Raw genomic sequence first — 20,951 nt, 5'->3', positions numbered from 1 at the left:
ATTGAAAAATCCATGAAGAGGCAAGTTCATCTCATAAAATATTTTATAAAGGAAAAAAGAACGGTGCCATGTTATGAGCTGTATTTTTTTAAAAGTGCACATCATTTGCCAAATAAAGACGGTTGTTGATTGTCATTGCCTGCTAGCTGCTACAATATTTTGAAACATGGACGCCTCAAGTTCAATTGCCCTCTCTCGACTCTGATACTAATTGTCATTACCTGCTCTAAGATGCCCCATTATTATTACTTCAAGTTCCAAACTAACACATTAGCTTTTAAAAAATAAAAAATTTATGATTGTGCTGTACACTGTCAACATTTGTGCATGGTAGCCCTCCAAGTTTTTTTTTTAAAAAAAAATTCACAGTAGGTAGAACTTAAAAAATTTCACAAATTAGTTTTTTAAATACCATACTTTAGTAATACACATATAAAAATAACTCACAAATATATAAAAAATTAAAAAATAAATACCCCATTTTCTTCTTCCGCGTAACTCCACAATTTATTACCATCACTGCTAGCACCCCTTCCCTCTTCCTCTTTCCTCCTCCCCTCCCTCGCCACCCCTCGGTCCTCATTTTCTCCCTCATCCTAAATTTGGCCGTTGCTAGATCACGACCTCGTTGTCCTTGCGAAGTGCTGTCAAGAGAAGTGCAACGAGCTATTGTTGATGGTGGTGATATCGGCATTTGAATTTGACTCTTTTCTAGTCAACAAGTAAAATGTGCCTTCCACTTGTAAACTGGAAGAATATGCCCAACAAGATTGCATCCCATCAAAATAATACAAATGTGGATATCTCGGCTACTTCGGTTTAGATGATATCTCAGCCAATCTAATCCAGAAGATACCTAGGCCAATATCGAGCCTTTGCAAGAAATCATCTCAACATAGCTTATTTATCCGGGGTCATTAGAAATCTCGCCCTACCATCATATTCTGGTTGATGGTTGACATGATTAATATGACAGCCAACCACCCTATTATACAATCTCACTATTGATACCACCATCACATCTTATCCTATGAGATTAGAACACCGGTAGATCTCATCATTCTATCCCCTAACATTTCTAGTATAAATATCAATCCTTTGACCAGTTGAGTAGTATGTACTCCAACTCATCCAATATAACTCTCGACAATTACTGATTTAAGCATCGGAGTGCTCCCGTGAGATTTAGCCCAACCACTTCCTGTTTTGCAGGTGAGTTCATATTGTGTTTGAGCTTGGCTCTACTTGATAGACCTCGCTTACACCAACAATGACCGATTAAGTGTTTTTTTCAACTTTTGAATGCATTAACAGTTTGTGTATGCTAGGTGCTTTAAGGTCCGTTGGTCCAAACATGACTGATTTCAATTAGTTTCATAGGCTGCAACCAAATGCCAATATGGCCACGGCCAAATTTGGATCAAGGCGAGAAAGGGAGGGTCAAGGGTGACGGGAAAGAAGAGATGAGGAAAAGTAGAGAAAGAAGGGAGATGAGACACGTGGAGCTAGAGAATGATATTAGTAGTTGGTTATAGTGATAGGTGATGATGTCAAATTTTTAAAAATATTTCAAAAATTTTGAATTCTAAAAATATCTTAAAATATATCTCAAAAACACTGCACATACATTCCTACGTTAAAGTTAAAATTAGTAAAATTTAAAAACACTCCAAAAATAGCTCATCAATTGCTATTTCCGAGGTGAATACAGGCGTGGCCAATGTTCAGGGAGGGTATATCGGCCATTCTATTGGACAAGCAAAGGCATTTTAAACTTTTTCAATCCAAAACTCCATTTTAAGGGGGCAAAAAAATAAAAATTTTGTACTAGTACTAAACCCTAAGCCGCTACTGCGTAAAGTGTCCAGTTTTGGCGGATTCAAATCGATTCAGGTGGCCGGTGGCCTTTGTAATTTGCAGGCTACTTCAAGAGTACTACGGCCATGAGAAGAAGCTTTTCAAAGTTCTCCTATCCCTCCACCACAACCAGACCCTCCTTCATTTCCTCTTCCTCTACTTCCCCTTTCTCCACCTCCTCCGGCGCAGCAGGAGGAGGAGGAGGCAGAGGCCGTGGTCGCGGTTCTATTTCCCCCAAATTCCAATTCACAAAAGAGGACCACACTCCCAAACCCTCCGAGAATTCTTCCGTTGCAGGGTTTGGTCATGGGCAAGGCGGTGGACGAGGAGGAGGCTCCGGTAAACCTCTGCCTTCTTCCCTCCCTCCCTTCACTTCCTTCGTTGATAAAACTGCTGTCCCCGTCCCCGGCCGGGGCCAAGGCCGAGGCCGAGGGATTGGAGCAGGCTTGGGCGCCGGTCACGTTACTCCACCAACACCTGCGCCAGCTCAACCCTCTGATCCCAGCAGAAAACCCATTTTCTCATCCAAAGATGGAGGGGTAGCCCCCCATGATTCCCATTTGCCTCCGCCTACCCAATCCCCGACCGTTCCCCGAAACCCTGAGGATACCCATCTTCCTTCCAGCATCTTGACAATTCTGTCAGGTGCCGGCCGAGGGAAGGCCCCGAGATCCCCCTCACCTGTCCCCGATAAGCCTATTGAAGAAAACCGTCACATCCGGGCTCGGCAGCAGCCTCCCTGGGCCACTAGAGAAGACAGTAGCACCAATAGCGCTGCCACCTCGGCCCAGCGGTTGAGTCCGGAGGAGGCTGCCAAGAAGGCTGTTGGAATATTGTCCGGAGGAAGAGGAGATGCTGGGCGCGATGAGGGTGCTAGGGGTGGAAGGGGAGGAGGAGGTTTTAGGGGCAGAGGTGGGCGAGGAGGCAGAGGATTGCAGGCTTGGAGAGGCCGAGGAGGAGGAGGACCAGGGGGACAAGGAGACAGGGGGGCTCGTTTTGAGGATGCTGGTTTTGAGGATACTGGTTATGAGGATACTGATGACGACGATTCTGCTGCTGGGCTTTACCTTGGCGACGACGCAGATGGTGACAAATTGACTCAGAGGCTTGGACCTGATATCATGGATCAGTTATCTGAAGGCTTTGAGGAGATGTCTAGCAGAGTGTTGCCTTCTCCTGAAGACGATGCTTACCTGGATGCTCTCCACACTAACTTACTGGTAAATTATTTTAAGGACACCTACTTGATGTAATTTCTCAATGCCTAGGAGATGATTGCAGTCACAACTCAATCCTTTCCTCCAATAACTTACAGATAGAGTGTGAACCGGAGTATATTATGGGAAACTTTGACATCAATCCAGACATTGATGAGAAACCTCCTATCCCTCTTAGGGACGCTCTTGAGAAGATGAAGCCATTCTTGATGGCGTATGAAGGAATTCAAAGTCAGCAAGAGTGGGAGGTACAACAGCAAATTATTCCTTTATTTTCTGGCTATCAGCCTCATGGAATCTTTTTGGTATTTTAACAATTGTTGAACTCTCTTTAAATGTTGAATCCTGACTGGAATCAACCCGCCCTCTTTACAAGTGTGTCAACTGAACGATTGGGCTAATATCTTGCACCAAGACTGAGTGTATGTATAAAGACACACACACACACTTTTTCTGCACCAAGCTATTTCATGAATACCTATAAAATATAACTGATTCACCAAAATAAAATGGGAATCCTGAACTGAACAATTTATTTTCCTTACCTGAACTGAACAATTTATTTTCCTTTCTTATTTTTACTGGATTTGTACATTTTGATTGATCCATGAAGAGAATTTGTTATTGCCTGATAGCTACGTTCTTGTGGCCATTTGGTTCGCTCATCCCTGTAATTGGCTGGAATAAACATTCAGCAGACATGTTCACCCAAACTGTGTATGAGCTAGGGTCATGACTTGTACTTGGAGAGTTGGAGGTCTATGGTGGTGTTCATCTTGTATGATTCTGAATGCGAAAAGTTATAAAGTTTCATCTTTTGGAGTTGCTTGATTCTGTTTGTCTTACATTAATTTCTTTAACTGGTTTATATACCAATTACTACTTGAGAAAGTCGTGTTAGTTTTTTGGGCATGTATTTCGTGTATCATTTTATGCATGTATCGAAGTAGTTCTCTTTCCCAATATTATATTTGCATTTGTTGTACGGGTAAGTATAATCTTAGTTTGAGGTTAGTTGGTCTTTTGCCATCGTTCATTTGTTATATTTTGCTGAAAATTAACCAGTGAGAATATTATGGGTTCACATGTAAAGCTAAAGCGCAGATAAGTTGACCTCTAATGAGGTAGGGTAAAGATAAGGCACATAACAGATGCACTAAGAACTCCCAAATTCACCAAATAGGTCCCAAAAAAAAGGTTGAGATTTTACGTTACAATTGATGACTTTATCCTTTGTATCTTACCTTTTCTACAGCCTTTTCTCCTCTCCATTCACAACTTGCTTTTTGTTGAACGGTAGGATCTCAAAGTGATTTTGTTATTTCATTTTGCCTCTTGTTTTCTATGTGAGATCTGCTTTCATTTTTTGGTTTGATTGGTTTGATTTTCCTTTAAACAAGATGAGCTGTTTTCTCTCCTCTCTTATCTGCCCACTCTCATTTCTTTTCACTTTTCTCTTCTTTGACAGGAAGCTGTGGAAGAAACAATGAAGAAGGTCCCACTTCTAAAAGAAATTGTTGACTATTACAGTGGACCCGATAGAGTAACTGCAAAGCAACAACAAGAAGAGATAGAAAGAGTGGCGAAAGCGCTTCCAGAAAGTGTACCTGCTTCAGTAAAGCGATTCACAAATCGTGCCGTTCTCTCTCTGCAGGTTTTTTTTTTTCGTTGACATTATTTTTTTTTTTTTACCAAAATGAAAAATGATATTTCACTAATTATTTCCTGTTGATAGTTCGTCTTACTAAATATGATGAAATTTGTAGTTTCCATAGTAAACTAACATGCATAATTGATTTTAACATTTTGCAACCGTTGTTTTGTGTGGTATGTGTCATGCATTAGAGTTCAAACTTCATTCTTTGTATCTTAAGGACAGAATCTCTTACTTGGACTGTACATGATAGGGTGTAGTATAAAATGTTTTTGTTTTTAAGCTAAGGTAATTCCAATATGTATGTCTGCTTCTCCAGTGTATGTACATCTTCTTATCTGTCCACCTGCTTTTCCATATTCCCTAGCAGCATGTAATTCCAATAGCCATCCTTGGACATGATGATGAATTAAAAACATATCATCATTTATTTCCTATTTGATGGAAACATATTCCTCTCCATTAATTAGAAAAATGAACCAAACAGGGGTTTTCAGAGTTTGGACTAAGTTTACTTTTGAAGTACTGATTCCTTGCTTATGTTACGAGGCTTATGGGAACTTTTGAATAGTTAACTGAGTTATTATATCCTTTCATCTTGAAAGATTCAATCTTCTGTTGTTCATGAGCATTAGATTATCATAGGATTATGGCCAACATGCAGTCCCTGGATGTTTACTTCATAATTTCTGTTCCTGATTCTCTTTGCCATTTGGGCTGAATTTTAAAGTTGGTAACTGGACATTTTGCAGAGTAACCCAGGTTGGGGATTTGATAAGAAATGCCAATTCATGGACAAGCTTGTGTCAGAAATTTCCCAACACTATAAATAATCATGGTATGGCTCACCATGTTAAATATATTACCTCTGAAACTTCTAGGCAGTCCGGGGAGGGATCTCAACTAGCTAGTATTAGATGAGATTCAGGTTTTTCTATTGTTGGTTAAGTGCTTCTACTTTAGCCTGTTTTAATTTGTTCTTGCAATTTTCTTCGTTAGTAAACAATTTGATATTTCAGTTTGGCATTTTTGTTGCTTCGGCGGCTCAATCAGTTTGTTGCTTTAGACATGGTTATGTGGATGGGCCAAAAGTGATGGGTTTAAACTAGCGAGCCATCAAATGATAATACTAGTACTATCTCGGTTCTCATAGAACTTGGTCTTAACTTGTGTTGGTTTGGCCATCACAAACTCCATAGTGTATATGAGGATTCTGATGCCTCAGTTGAGAAGTTTGGGGAATTAATTGGCCAGATGAGGGGCTTTGAAGGTTGAAGTCATTTTGTGGTGCTAGCCTTCCAAGATGGTCTAAATGATGAGATCAAAAATGCATGCACCGCTCACCCATTACAGATTTCAGCTTCTTCAGCAGGACTTGGAAGTACCGTAAGTATTATGTTCATCTAATTTGTGCGCTGGATATTTTTTCCACAGCTGCTTACGTGTTCGTTGTCTATAATTCATTTTGTCCATGTGGAAGTATATTACTAGTAATAATAATAATTCATTGCAGTTGGCTACTTGGCTGACTCTGGTAATTTTTGTCTGCAATTCCTTTTGTGCGGAAGTATATACTGGAAATGGCCTGTGTATTTTGGTACCAGCTTATAACATTAGCAAGCTGATTGGATCTCCAGCTTTCCTACATTTGTAGATCAAACAAACGTTGCATTACTTACATAGTATGTTGTCTTGTTTTGCCCGGTGCGAGGGGCAGGAGTCTTAACGTTGGACAAACAGATATCGGCAGCTTGCATGTTGAGAACCAATGTGCAAATGATGTTTTTAACTTTGAAGCTTCCCTTAGATTTGAATTAGGAGGGAAATAGAAACAGCATAGCAAGACCCAAGCAATTTGAAGCTATTAGAACTCTGCCACAGTCTAGATGTTGCCATAACGAGTTCACTCCACGTTGATGTAGTGCAGAATTTACTTATAATTTTTACATTGGCTACAGTGGAGCTTTAAGGAAATAACCATAAGAAGCTTGGCCATTTCCAATTAATTCAATACCTTCAGCAACATACGTGCGACTTCAATTAATGCTCGCTTGTTCCACTCAAGTCAGGGCTGATCCAACCGCTGATGATGCCGACTCCATACTGATTCCCCTCTCCCTCTGATTTGCCTTCCGCCGCCGGCTTCCACGCAGCAAGTAATTGAGTTGTGACTTTTTAACCTTCTCGCCGTTCACCTTAATATCTACTGTGAGTACCATGCTTTTATTTACCGACAAAAGAGCTGTTGGACGATCCCAGTTGATAGCGTAATTCTACTGTCTTTCCAAAGACATGCCAAAGGAAAACGAGTCTTCACCAAAGAACTCATTATTATTGTCATTGGGAGGTTAATGTGCCCCCCTAACGCACATATAATCAGCTACATGACTTTGACTTCTGTCTTACTTGTACTTTAAGACTGAGTAGATGCAGAAAAAAAAGAAGAAGAAGAAACTAGTTGGAAGTGGGCTCAGAAAAGCAGGTGCGCGTTTACAAATGAAATAAAGGGAGAAAGAAGAATGCGAATAAAGCAAGGGAACAAAGCCAAGGCAGCCCTTCCAGGAAACGTATATAAAAAGAAATACGACTACTGTCTATTATTACCAACTACTAGTACTACTTACTTACTGATGAGTGTTTTACTCGTTTGACCAAAAAAAAAAAAAAAAAGTACTGTAGTGTTTTACTCGCTGGCGTCATCACTCATCATCGACTACAAACCCAGCTACATGCGTAGCTGGTGCAGTAATAAGAATTAGTAAGCCAAAAGTAATATTAGACTTCAGGATCGGGTAGCCCGTCTATTCTGTACCGTCTCTCGCTCGCCGGTCGCTACTATTCCAATTTACACGTAGCATTCATACTTCTTCCTTCGCCTGATCAGTCATTTAAAAGTCCGCATTGGTATTATCCAATAAAAGTAGTACAGAACGATGGCATCCTGCAGAGCTGCTCGCAGAAATCAGAGGTGGTGCACCACCCAACCTCTGACCCCTCTCATGGAAGGCCCCGATCTCGAAATGCACCACCACCACTGCCAGTCTGGAAATAAGAAAGAGACCACCTCCTCCTGGGAAGTGATTCGGGAATGGTTTAGAGCACAGAGGAGCTTGGCAGCCGACCCTGCAGGAGGAGGAGGGGGCAGCAGGAGCTTCTCCATGTCCTCAGCATACCCTGCCGGCCCAGGCTCAGCGCCGCCCAATATTAATGCGGCCAAGAGGCAAGACTTGAAGCTTTTGCTCGGGGTCTTGGCTTGCCCACTTGGCCCCATTCCTCTGCCCATCAACAATAATGAAAACGGCAACAACAACAACAACTACCACTCCTACTACGGTCATCAGAACACCAATCCAATTCTTCATCCTTACAATCCTACCATCATCAAAGACATTCCCATTGTACGTACGCAAGGTTTAATTAATGAGAGAATGAGAGGGAGAGGCGTCTACTGTGATGTTACTTCTTCTACTGCGGACTTTATTAATTAAACTGTGATGTTGCTTTACTTCTAGTACGGACGCGGTAGATGCAATTCTTATACTCCTAGTACGTACTAATAATAATATACAGGAGACCTCTACTGCGCATTACATTATTCAACAATACTTGGCCGCGACGGGATGCTCCTCGAAATCCAAGCAGCAGCAGCAACAACAACAGAAAGTCCCCAGAAACATGTACACGGCCGGCACGGTGAAGATGATGTGCTTCCCGACAGAGATTTCGGGAGGAGGAACAGTGAAGACACTGGGAACGAGGAGTAGCGGGGAGAAGGGATGCTTCGTGCTGTGGCAGATGTCGCCGGGAATGTGGTCGCTGGAGCTGGTGGTTGGGGGTAACAAGGTCCTGGCCGGCAGCGATTCCAAGATCGTGTGGAGGCATACACCCTGGCTGGGCACCCACGCGGCCAAAGGCCCTCAACGTCCCTTACGTCGCATTATCCAGGTCCGTCCGTCCATCTCTGTTATCTACTACTATACTTCCATACATACAGTCTCTAGTCTCTACCCGTGCCAAGCACACACACAGTACACTTCTACTGTCTCCACCTCTCCACCAATGGTAACCCCGCCAGAAAGCCTAGGCCTGTTTGGCAAACGAGTATTTCATGTATTTGTCTAAACCTTTACTATGACGTACGTAGGATTTGTAGAAAAAAATTTTAAGATGAAAAACATTTTTTCTTTTCTTTTTCCTTTTCTTTCCTCTCTTCTTCGTCACCCTTTCCTCTCTCCTGCCATTCTTATATATATATAAATATAATTTCTCTCTCCCTCTCCCTCTCCCTCCTCATCCCTTGGCGTGATTTGGTCGCGTGACCAGATTGTGCTGGGGAGAGGGGGACGGTGGCAGGGGAGAGGGAAGAAGGAGGAAGGCGAGAGGAAGAGAAATAAAGAAAAAAAAAAAGAGGTGGTTGTTGGCGTCGGTCGGTCTTGGATGGTGGCAAAAGTGGTGGTGGGTTAAGGTAGGAGAGGAAGAAGAAGAAAGGAAGAAGAGAAATTCAATTTTTTTTTTGCATGTTTTTGAATATTTTGAAAGTCGTGTAATTTAAAATTTTGAGAATTTTTTTGAAATTATTATAACTAAAGTTATTAAAAATTTTGTAAAAAAAACTTAGTCAAAAAACTGACTTCCAAACGGGGCCCTAGTTTCCTGCTTGCTCATGGATTTAGAAATTTGCCAAAGGCAAGCTGGCAGCCTCGTATATTTTAATGCTACCTAAAATTGAATTCCTTAGATATTTAACCACCGCAATTTGTTTTTAAATTTCATATCGTTAACTTTTGTTTGTTTGAATAAATAACTCCATAATTCTGGTTGGGGAGCTGGGCCGGGCTGGAGTGGGGATTAGTCGGGCCGCCTTTACGGACTTGACCCGGACACCCCACTCCGTCGAAAAAAAAAAAAAGAATAAATAACTCCATAAAAATTTCATATATGCACATAGTTTGATTTCCCCATGTACATGACGCTAAGTTGGCCATAACAAAGAGTACTTGCATATATGGAGTAGGGAGTAGGGTGTAGGTAGTAGTGTATAATTTCAGAAACCTTTTTGACAATTTCACTGAATTTTCCTAAGGTTTGAAAAATTACACCCGTCTCCTTTGATTTGATAGTTTTAGTAACAAAATCTTAAAATACTATTGATTTGATCAAATTTTTAAATAAATACTCAAAAATGCCCTTGTGCAATGAGTTTTAATTTATTTTTCTATATAATTATAAGATTATTTAGTATAATTATAAGAAAAGGATGCCAAAATTTTTATATCTGTGCCTACTATTTGATAAACAACTATAATAATAATGTTATTATTATGATAGGATATTTGTGATGGTATTTTATTATGGATTTAGATTTATAAGATAGAAAAGAAAATGTTGAAATAATTCATTTATAATTTATAAATTTTTCGAGTAGTGGAATTATCATAATTTAGTAGTAATTTTGGGCTATTTTTTATTTATTGTTAATTTTAATACCAAAGAATATAAAACAAAGATCAGCAAAAACATTGGATTACATATAAGTTACCTCATCAAAAATATCATTAGTTCAACGTTTGGTTACAATAGAAACTAGAAATAACAGTGATGATTTTACAGTTTTATTGGCAAAAAATTTTAAAAAAAGTGGAATAAGATGGAAAAATAATGAAAAATAATTTTAAAAGTCATTCTAAATATAAGCATACTACACATGGAAATTTCATTAAAATATTTAAGGGTATTATTATCATTTTAAATGATAAAGGAGGTATGCGTAATTTTTAAAAACTCAAGGGAGCTAAATGAAATTATTAAAAAAACCTCAAGAGGTTTCTGAAACACTCTTTTCTTGTATTATACGCCGGTTCGTTGTAAGTGCAAGTTGTACCAGCAGTATCACCCAAAAAGAAAAAAGAAAAGGAAAAGCAAAATATGTACTGCGTGGGAGAGCACTGTATCAGTTAATTACCGGAAGAGCAAAGCATGAAAATCAATTCTACAATATATATATATATATATGTTTGTGTAAATTGAGTGAGCAGGATTTTTATTAAAACTAGAGAGAGCTGGGGATGGGTGAGGCAATGGTGAGGCAATAGAGAGAGAGAGAGAAAGAGAGAGAGTAGGAGGAGGAACAAGGAACAAGACGGGGAGATGCCCGGCGCTTTTGCTTGCTTTTGATCCTTTCTTTATAGAAGTAAGTAAAAGTGGTAAAGACTACCCTCACCCCTTCACCGCTCCCAAGAAGAAGAAGAAGAAGCAGCAGAACAGAGGGAGTTCGCGGCAAAAACTTGTGTAGACCAGGTTTACGGCCCCACACATAGACCAAGTGATCCAAAACATGCCATGTTGTCATAGCAGAATTTTATTAGTTAAAATTCTTTCGGCCCCCACGAAGCATTGCTACTGTAGTCAAATCTGCTGGGGGTTAGCACTACTTCCATCGAACGTAGGATGTATTGCTTCCACATTTTCCAATCCGATTCGAACAAAATTAATCAACAAACCGTAGAATAGATGATACAAATGGTGTATACTTAAAAAAAAAAAAAAAAAGAGGATAAGATGGTACAAATGGTTTATACTAACCTGGCGTCGTGTGTACAAAGGGGATCCGGATCCTTTTGCCCGACCCAACTCCCCATTTCCCCAGTCCAATCCACTGCCATTTTTTTTTTATTTGTATGAATTACCATTCTTTCATTCTCCTTCCCACTCTCCCGTATGTCCATTTCCACATTTTGGACTCCGAATCTCAGTTGTGCAGTAATTTGCACTACAGCTAATACTTGGTTCGCTTGCATCAAACATTCCCTTCGGCCCTTGCACGCCTGTCTACTGCTACCACTGCGGACCCTACTAAAGCTTTGGTCTTTGTTGGGCTGGCCCTACCCGGCTGTCGTTTCTTGACCATCCGCTTCTCCGCACACTTTGTTCTCCCATTTTAGACAGGGTATATTTTTGGGTGTAAGTGGGATTCGAATCTCACTTACGTACAATAATAAAAATTTAGAAGAGGTATCATAGCATTCTTTTGATCTAATAAGATCTGTATATTTGTTAGTTCCTTATACATTCTCTTTAGACTCCCTTCTCTATAAAATATGATAGATTAGATAATGCATATGTTATCGTTGCCAGAAAAAAAAAAAGATATCCTATTGAATTTATATAAATGAAAACTGTTTTGGAATTTATTAAAAAAAAACCCAGATTAGTCAGTTAGATGTAGTATACTATTTTATTATTGTTACATAATATAATGACTCACATTTATTATATATTACTATATATACGAAATTGAAATTGAATTAGGTAGTTGAATTCCGATTTCGATTTGAGAATTCGAAATCATAATTTCTGCTTTTAAGAATAATGGTCCTGAATTCAAACTAATTTTGCCACTCTTGAATACGGAAACTCTAAATTCCTTAATTCGGTTAGCAAAATTGGAATTTTTTGGATTTGTACACACCTAGGTGGACTCATCCGTTAGTATTCCTTAATTTTTTGGGGTTTTAGTACAACCGTATCAGTAATAGTAATTACTAGTAGTACTAATTTTGCACCGTTTTTTTTCCCAACTTTGCTGTGCATCTATGCAGTGATAGTTAGCCAATAAAGTGCCTCTTACATTTTAAGCTACAGGTTCGCATGTCTTTGCCTTAATTATGGTTTTCTGTCTTCTGCTTCACTTCAGTACATTTTCTACAAAATTTATACCTTATAATAATTGTATTAATTATATTACTCTCACACAAGCATTTAACTTAACTTGTACTGCCTTGTCAGAACCAGTACCTAGTGGAGATCCCAAAAAATTTCAGTATTCAAAGCCCATGTCAAATATGGAGTTGATTCTTTGAAAAAGTTTCACCGGTGCTTGAATGAAGATGTAATAGTAGCTTTCATATTGGATTGCAGGGGTTGGACCCAAAGAGCACGGCGAGTTTGTTTGCCGGCAAAGCACGGTGCTTAGGAGAGAAACGAATTGGAGATGAAGATTGCTTCGTGTTAAAAGTGGCAGCAGATCGGGCGACGGTGATGGAAAGGAACGAGGGTCCTGCAGAAGTGATCAGGCACGTCTTGTACGGCTACTTCAGCCAAAAGAGTGGGCTTCTCATATATCTAGAGGACTCCCACCTGACCAGAGTTTTAGTACAGCGGGAGGAGGAAGAGGATGAGCAGCAGCCGGCAGCTGGGCGCCGCGAAAATGGAAGTGATCATCCTTCGGTTTCGGGTGCTGTTTACTGGGAGACAACCATTGGGAGCAGCATCGGAGACTACAGGGACGTCGACGGCCTCCTCATTGCCCATCAAGGCAGGACCGTTGCCACTGTATTCCGTTTCGGAGAGGTATCCACACAGCATTGTAGGACGACCATGGAAGAGACCTGGGCCATCCACGACGTCGTTTTTGACGTCCCGGGGCTTTCACCCGACTCCTTCATCCCTCCTGCCGATGTATGGGATGATAGCACACATTATTCACCGCATTAATAGTAATTTTTTGCCGTGAAAATGCACTTTCCTTTCCTGAATATAAATGGTCATGATTTGTCCGTAACTTGTTTAACTAACTCACAGTCAGCAGCAAGTTCGCTGCAATTATATATCCTTTCCCAATCCCACGCACCTATAGAGTATAATTTAATTTCCAAAAAAAAAAAAAAAAAGTGGAAAGGTTGTTTTAACTTCCTAACTGCATATTATAAAAAAAAAAAAAAAAAAATTCCAAATTAATAACAGCAGGTTTCTTCTGTTCTGTTTTATCTATGCTGCAAATTAATAACAGCAGCAGGTTTCTTCTGTTCTGTTTTATCTTTGCATTTGGTGTAATTAAGGAAAACATAAACAACATTTGGTGCATTATTAAGTGCTGCTTGGTGCATGTTTTACAATTAAGTGCATTTGTTCCCATATTAATTCTTCGCAAGCTTTATTGAAATTCTTTCTAACTCAAATTTAGTGCCAATTTTCACCTTTCGGGAAAAGATTTGCGAAGTTCTCCACCCAACCCCAAGTCCTCCCTACGTACACCTAAGTAACTTGCTCATAACAATTCTACGTAGTACTAACAATTCTATGTAGTAGTAGAAGAGAAGTTTCATGCATTAAAGACTATGTGCGTTTTGTTTTGAGAGACCTTTAAACTTTACTACTCTCTCTATATCTCTCTTACTTACTACAAGTCAGTACTCTTCCCACTAAAAATAAAAAAAAAATATATATATACATAAAAGGAAGAAAGAAGTATGTATGCCTGTACGTACTTTCATGTTCCCCTTTTTCTGCATGCATGTCCATATATTATCGTTGGAGTTTGAAGCCTAAGTCGGCGGCATTCATGTAATTAATGTATCTGAAATCTGGGGTGGAGTGGCGGAGGAATAGAGAATAAAGTTGGGAGAATTTGTTTTGCCTCCAGAAGAGAAGAATGTGACAGTTGACAGCAATCTTTGGATGCCCCCTGAGGCTGTGAGCTCTCCGGAAATCATAAAAGAAGCAAGAAAATAAGGCATCAAAGTAAGGTCCTCTTTGTCGGCTTCACTACTAATCTTCTTCCCTTGTACTCCCTCCCTTTTTTTATAACTGTCGTTTAAGGAATTACACACCAATTAAGAAAAGTTTTCATTGCTTAAATCTATACACCACTTTCCTTTTATACCCTCATTAATTATTCAATTCACCCATGTTTTCTCTCACCACTTTCCTTAAAAGAATAAAGAATATGGAAGGGCAGAGAGAGAAGCAATAATTACTAGGAGTAATAATTAAGAATCCTGTAAGAGAGATAAAAGGGTAAAATTGTAAAAAAATAATAAATGCTGCATGGGGATAGTAAAACGACAGATAAAAGTACTTAAGAGCAAATTCCTCAAACGACAGTTATAAAAAAAGGGAGGGAGTAGTAAAGTTCAAAACCCCCACAAAAAAGGAGATCGAGATTGAGATTGAGATTGAGATTGCTCTAACTCTAAACTCTAAAGTAATAGTAGTTCAATTACTCCAAAGCTTAATCCTCCCGCCAAAAGTTAAGCGACAGAGACACTTACTCATAATTACTTTTTTCGAGGTTACTATTAATTGTTGACTCGTTAGCGTACGTATTACCAAAGACAATCATTATTGACTGAAAAGGCGAAGTCATGATGATATGAATGATCCTTCCGTTTTTCTCAAATTCCAATGGATGTAATTGACGTCCTTAAAAGGCCTTAGTAATTACCATGCATGATTCCATCATCATCGTGGATATTATTCATATCAAACCTGCTGGATTAACGACCTTCCTCAAAAGAAAGAGCTAGAAAAAGGTTTCCGCAACAATCAGAATATTATTGCTTCATTCAGGAACAAAACAACATAAAATGCAATAATGACTCTTCAAAACCATCATCTCAATTTTCATGCACGCACGACTATCTCTATCTATACCGTGTGATACATATTGACATGATACGACGACAAGCTAAGCTAAGTGGGCCGTGATATTTCATTGAAAGGGTAATAAATTTGCTAAAGATCGACTCACTCACTTTCATTCAAAATGTTTTTTTCAAAATCATTTTTTGTTTTTGGACACTAGATCCAAGATAAACATGCACAAATAAAACTCCAATTAATCAACTTAATTACTACTAACAGTGACACTACTGGTGTGGTGTGTTCTTATATATAGTATACAAATGTTAAAAGAAGCTAGCCATGCATATCTAAATTAAATTAGCTACTGACCTAAGCTTTTGGAAACCAAAACCGGAGATACATATATTCAGGATATGTTAAATCATGCTGCAATTAATGCGTAAATATATATATATATGGTCACCAAAATGAATTCACAGGTAATTAATTTGCGTGATTCTTTAATTAAGACCCGAAACCCTAAATATCCATCTTACCCCTAAATTCAAGACTCGTATGAAGCATCATTCATGCATATGCCAGATGTTGCTATATCTCTATGGTTAATATATCCGTCCTTACGATACATCATCCGAACGGAGAGTTTCGTGCCTGGGACATGGCACCCGCAGCACCTGTACCAATCTGCACTGGATTCATCCTATGATCACTGGATGACGATGGAGGAGGAGTAGTTGCAGTAGTAGAGGCTCTTCGAGGGGAGGGCCTTTCGAGCTTCGAGGATGCATTCTTTTGATCAGTACCCCCCAATACCATACCGCCATCTGATCCACAACTACCGCTTATCAATGGCTTTGTCTCGTACATATTACTACAGGTACTGTCTGACATAGAATCAATCACGACGTCCACATTGCTTCTCTCGAGTGACAGTACTCCTGCTCCTCCAGCTGCATTATTCATCTGAATTTGGTGGTGGTGATCGCCTTTGAAAGGATCGTGATGATGATGATGGTCTTGGGAATTACCGAGACAGGATGCTGCTGCTGATCCTAGTTCTTGCAGGCGGAGATCGTGATGATGATGATGATGATGATCAGACCACATCAAGCTGGCGGGGCTCTTGCCGCTTCCTCCGCCATAAGGGCTAGGCGGCGTAGGCCTCTTCTTGCCCAGGTGGCACAGTTGGGTGTCGTTGTTGTTTGACATGAATCCGTCCAGCGACGGTGATCTGTCCACCACCATGCCGCCCTGTTGAAGTTCAAGTTGCTCACCTGATCCGTATATGTTGAGGTCTTGGAGAGATGGAAAACTGAGAGGGGGACCAAATTCCTTAATGTCCACCACTCCTCCCCCTGCTTGATTTCCACCCTTGTTATAGCTCCCTGCTGCTGCAGCAGAAGCCATATTTTCCCCCGCCAGTGTTTGACAAGCTTTCTCCAGAATAGTTTGCATGTACTTTCCTTGTGCCTCAATCCTCAACTGAAGGTGTCTTTGTACCTGCCCACATGCATGTTTCAACCTCAGTATTTCTTCAATCCCCGTGTATAGGAATATATTATATGACTAGCCTCCTGATTAATACCGACTTTCTTATTTACGTTTTTTTTTCCCTCTCTCTCTCTCTCTTTTTCCTATAGTGATGAGGCAGGGAAGGAGGGGTTGGGTGGATTCAGATGGCCGGGTGCTCTCTCGGCCGGGCACATGTATAATAGAGTGCTGCGAGTCTATATATACATACCTCTAACTGTTCATGAAGTCTTCTCTGCACTTCCATTTGCATCCTAATTGCATCAGTGATGCGAACATTACTGCCAGTGATCGAATCACAAATACCATGCATACATACAGTTTCACAAAGTAAAACCAACAGCTCATAAGACTAATTAGACCAACAATTACAAAGTTTTAATTCAAAAATTAGAAGCAAGATTTCTAGTTGTTCATCAGGCCCCGCAATTAACCAAAATTAAATACGATGTTAGAGACTAGTAGTGAAATAAATTTTAATACTCTTCCAGACCAAAAAGTAGAATTTTTTTTTTTTCCAAAGGAGATAAATCACAATAAAGATAGGATAGAGCCAAACATAGCGAATTAGAAGAAAAAGAAAAGGGGGCAATTACTATAACATACTCGTTCATGCTGCGACCAATCATCCCCGAAGATGAAGCGGAACTACTTCGTTGAAGTTCTAAAGTTGAAGCTGCCATCATTAATAATTAAGATCAACAACAGCAGAAAAGTTAAACACGTTTAATAGTATAGTTGTTGGGTTGGGGGGAAGCCTAGGTCGTGAACTACGGCTACAAGAACATGAAATATATATATATATATGAATTGGTGAATGATTCTACTATTGTACTGGGGCGATCCAATGAAGAGAATTAGCAATAGTCACCTCTCTCACCATCTTTTATCGGGTGATCACTGAACTCTTTGTGGGGCTGCTTTCCGAGCCTGAATTTCTAATCCAGAAGAGATTGGAAAGAGGAAAAGGAACAAAAGGTTAGAACAGATACAAGTTAGATGTGTTTCTGGAGGAAATCAAGTAAAGAAGTTGGGAAACATCTCATCATGTTTGAAGTAATTAAGAAACCTGAAGATGGCTCTTGAGATGATAAAGAGTGAGACCCTTGACTCCCATAACTCTCATGATTGTCTTTGGGGTGGCCTCTGCATGCGCACAGTATCAATTAAAGACAAGAACGACAAAATTAGGAAGATCAGAAATAAAAGTTTAAGAAAAGGCACGTATGGAGATCAAATACGTATAACTGGCGACCAAAAACAAAAAGAGAAGATGATCAATATTAATGATTGGAGCTAAGAAAGAAGAAGGAGGAAGTAGAAGTAGTAGTAGAAAAGGTGAGTACTGTCAGGTCCACCAAGCTGGGTTACAGCATCAACAAAACGCTCATGAAGCTCAACAGTCCATCTGAGGCGGGGCTTAGGATCAGTGGTGAGGACAAGGCCGGAATCTCCCTGAACACATGACATGGGCCTCTCATGCGAATTCATAGCTGAGGCCGGCTTCTTTGTATGGAACATTTTCTCTCTCCCGCACACACGGCTAGCTGCTGCCTGCTGCTGCCAAGAATGAATGAATGAATGGGGAGCGTACCGGGGGGCGGGTGGGTTTTTTTGGGAGATTCAGGAACAAGAACAAATGCCTGCAGGCATATAGAGGAGAGAAGAGAATATAGGTGCGGTTTTAATTGGACAAAGTGAACACGGCTTTCCTGCTTTCTGAAATATAGGAGTTACTACTACTTTGAAAGAAACCCCTGGACCCCTACTACGCAACGAAATCTTGCCCTATACTATACTGTAAGACAAAAAAAAAAAAGGCAACTCGATGGAGCTACACCTGTTTAGAAAAAGAAAAAACCAGAAAATTACTAGACGGTTTTTAGAAACACAGAAGATTAGCCTGCACTGGTCAATTTTTCTTATTCTTTGCTTTGGTCCACCTATGGTATTTGGCCTATATATCTAAAATGAAAATTGTTGAGAGTGGGTAGGTAATTGATGGCATTAGGCTTGAAGCTTTTGCTACTTGATCCTCATCGATCTCCGTGATTATTAATTAAGCTTCCATCTGCTTTAATGACAAAGCACTCAAGGACGTGATGATATAATGATGATACTACTACTGCTAATTACATACTCCTTTCAGTAAACGACCCAAAAGTTAGCAGGTACACAGATGTCTCAGACGTGCATGTTATTGGCTGGTGCGAGTAATATAATACTATGTACTCATGTCACTACTTAATGGAGTAGTATATACTAACAAGTAAGTTAATTACTAAGCAAATTAGTCAATTGTCTCAATAATTAATGAACAAACAGTCAGTTGCTCGATCGGTCATGCAGACTAATTTAAGGTGAAATTAATTACGGAAGTACATTCATTTTTTTATTATAGACAACAAAATTATGTGTGTTCAGGCATTTTATACTCTGGTGCCAATTAATGGTATATATGAATGGCTGTGTTTCAAGCATACGTACACTGGCAGTCGCTCCTCCAAAGCCTCAACGCAAAGGCAAAACGACTATTTATATACATATCTACACAGCACCTGTTTTAAATAAGCTGAGGATCGGTATCTTTTAAATCACTTGACAGTAGGTAACGATATTGTAGCCTGTAAGCTGCATGCATGCTATGCCCTGCAGTGATTCCAAATGGACTCCCGCCAACTCCCAACTCCCAACTCCCATCCCATGCACGTATAATGCTCCGTACGAGTCAGTAGTAGTATAACACATGCAACAACATGCATCAATCAAGAAGAATTGAATGAATGGATGATGGTAAAAGTATTTGAAAAATGGAATGGTGGGTAGGGAGTATTTTACAAAAGGAGGGGACGGGAAAACCAAAGCGCTGAAGCGGTAAAGCAATTAATGTGGAGCTTTTCATGTCTTCTGCTTTTTTGAACCAAATTAATCAAGCATGCAATGCAGCTATCTTATTCTTATATCTATAGGTACGTGGGAGGTAATTTGGCAAAAGAATGAAATGTTTGTTGGAGACAAGGAGTAATTACTAATTAGTAAAGGAGGTTGGGTCATGGTCATGGTCATTAGTAATTACAGTAATAATCTCTTTTTCTTCTCTGAAGCAGGCAGTCTAGCTAGCGCTTTTGTGGACGTGAAGATTGTCCAGCCCATGGCCATACGCACGCACTTCCATGCATCCATCCATGGTAAAATACTACTACTACTTTGATATCATATCATGATCAATTGATCATCAATCAATCCATCCATCACACATAAGATAACTAACTCGTACTGTATATATCAATCCGGAGGGAGCCTAGTATCTCAACCTCATCACTACAACGTACGTACTAATCTGAAATCCTACTTCCTCACGTACCTACGTGTACACATACCTAAGTCAAACGCCCCACCACTTAATTAGTAGTAGTAGTAGTAGTAGTAATTAATCCACTATTAATTACTACTACTAATACCACTGTTTTGTTGATTTAATTCATAAACAAACGGACAAATATCTTAAAAGCAGCAAAGTTTTATCTCATCCCTTCACTATTCACCCCCGCGGCCACACAGAGCTCCCCAGTGGAATGGAATAAATGCTTTCTTCTTTAACAATCAAAGGAAAGATTCTCTTCTTCACACACACACCCCCCACCCCCCACCCCAAAAAAAAAAAAAAAAAAAAAAAAAACTCTCTCTTAATTAATAATTAATTCCCTTAAATCCTTTGCCCCGCCCGTTAGCCTAAAAAGCAATCCATTTATCCCCCTTCCTTGTACACTTTATTCCTTGTACAATGCCTTGAACCTTTTTAAGGATATTAATACTACGCTACTGTATCAGCTACCTCCCTAGTTTACCAAAATTTTTCTCCTAAATTCCAAATACTCATAAAAAAAAAATTGGTTCCGAACATAGGGACTTGGGGTCTAAACTCCAATTAGAGGTCATGATTATTAATTGTTTTCGCAAGACAAGAAAAACATTACAACAACAATTAATATTATTATTAAATCAATAATAAGAGCCCCAACATTACAACATAGGGACTTGGTTGGTTGGCTACATGCATTGCCAAATGATTACAAGTACGATATCATTCATTCGTTCATTCACTCACTCACGGTCGACGACGACGACGACGAAAAAAAGCAAATCTGTCTTAAAGTTAGACAATTCTTCATCATTAGAGCAGCTGCATCAATGCCGTGCTGTGCTGTCCACCTTACTTACGATAAAGAAACATCCCCCGGATGAGAAAAGTTTTCAAGTGTCGCAACTTTTGTTTTAATCGACAAGTAGCAGCAGCTGTATCAACTCTCTTGGTTTTATTTATTATTTTT

At 39.6% G+C, this 20,951-nt stretch overlaps 3 protein-coding genes across 6 annotated transcripts; 2 read left to right on the top strand and 1 right to left on the bottom strand.

The window, feature by feature from the left end:
• The first annotated feature begins 1,813 nt into the window (after positions 1-1,813).
• Positions 1,814-6,266, top strand: LOC113770206 (aspartate, glycine, lysine and serine-rich protein). Its single transcript, XM_027314603.1, has 4 exons — positions 1,814-3,077; positions 3,173-3,322; positions 4,543-4,728; positions 5,481-6,266. The coding sequence occupies exons 1-4, from the start codon at positions 1,944-1,946 to the stop codon at positions 5,559-5,561; spliced, it is 1,551 nt and encodes a 516-aa protein (XP_027170404.1). The 5' UTR covers positions 1,814-1,943; the 3' UTR covers positions 5,562-6,266.
• A 1,237-nt stretch (positions 6,267-7,503) lies between these two features.
• On the top strand, positions 7,504-13,376 carry LOC113772069. The gene is made up of 3 exons (XM_027316606.1): positions 7,504-8,126; positions 8,299-8,673; positions 12,646-13,376. Exons 1-3 carry the CDS (start codon positions 7,662-7,664, stop codon positions 13,219-13,221), a joined length of 1,416 nt encoding a protein of 471 aa, XP_027172407.1. The 5' UTR covers positions 7,504-7,661; the 3' UTR covers positions 13,222-13,376.
• Positions 13,377-15,412: 2,036 nt separating this feature from the next.
• Positions 15,413-18,288, bottom strand: LOC113770658 (myb family transcription factor APL). 4 transcript variants are annotated; one of them, XM_027315184.1, is made up of 6 exons: positions 17,967-18,288; positions 17,690-17,766; positions 17,492-17,558; positions 17,227-17,296; positions 16,832-16,901; positions 15,413-16,590 (listed from the first exon to the last, which is right to left on the bottom strand). In XM_027315184.1, the coding sequence occupies exons 1-6, from the start codon at positions 18,139-18,141 to the stop codon at positions 15,718-15,720; spliced, it is 1,332 nt and encodes a 443-aa protein (XP_027170985.1). In that variant the 5' UTR covers positions 18,142-18,288; the 3' UTR covers positions 15,413-15,717. The 4 variants fall into 4 exon arrangements, with proteins under 4 accessions (XP_027170985.1, XP_027170986.1, XP_027170987.1 ...); XM_027315185.1 differs by having other exon boundaries at positions 17,501-17,558; XM_027315186.1 differs by having other exon boundaries at positions 15,416-16,590; positions 16,832-16,874; positions 17,967-18,286.
• Positions 18,289-20,951: the final 2,663 nt, after the last annotated feature.

This window comes from Coffea eugenioides, chromosome 5, assembly GCF_003713205.1.
Source record: "Coffea eugenioides isolate CCC68of chromosome 5, Ceug_1.0, whole genome shotgun sequence".
Lineage (NCBI taxonomy): Eukaryota > Viridiplantae > Streptophyta > Magnoliopsida > Gentianales > Rubiaceae > Coffea > Coffea eugenioides.
The sequence above is the reverse complement of the archived record's forward strand: the minus strand, read 5'-3'. Positions and strand labels throughout refer to the sequence as shown.

Coding starts and splice junctions, on each gene's coding strand:
- LOC113770206 (XM_027314603.1), top strand. CDS start 1,944: ATGAGAAGAAGCTTTTCAAAGTTCTCCTATCCCTCCACCACAACCAGA. Junction 3,078..3,172: donor CTCTCCACACTAACTTACTG/GTAAATTATTTT, acceptor AATAACTTACAG/ATAGAGTGTGAACCGGAGTA. Junction 4,729..5,480: donor GTGCCGTTCTCTCTCTGCAG/GTTTTTTTTTTT, acceptor GACATTTTGCAG/AGTAACCCAGGTTGGGGATT.
- LOC113772069 (XM_027316606.1), top strand. CDS start 7,662: ATGGCATCCTGCAGAGCTGCTCGCAGAAATCAGAGGTGGTGCACCACC. Junction 8,127..8,298: donor TCATCAAAGACATTCCCATT/GTACGTACGCAA, acceptor AATAATATACAG/GAGACCTCTACTGCGCATTA. Junction 8,674..12,645: donor CCTTACGTCGCATTATCCAG/GTCCGTCCGTCC, acceptor ATTGGATTGCAG/GGGTTGGACCCAAAGAGCAC.
- LOC113770658 (XM_027315184.1), bottom strand. CDS start 18,141: ATGTTCCATACAAAGAAGCCGGCCTCAGCTATGAATTCGCATGAGAGG. Junction 17,559..17,689: donor ATCTCAAGAGCCATCTTCAG/GTTTCTTAATTA, acceptor CTTCTGGATTAG/AAATTCAGGCTCGGAAAGCA. Junction 16,591..16,831: donor GACTTCATGAACAGTTAGAG/GTATGTATATAT, acceptor GCATGTGGGCAG/GTACAAAGACACCTTCAGTT.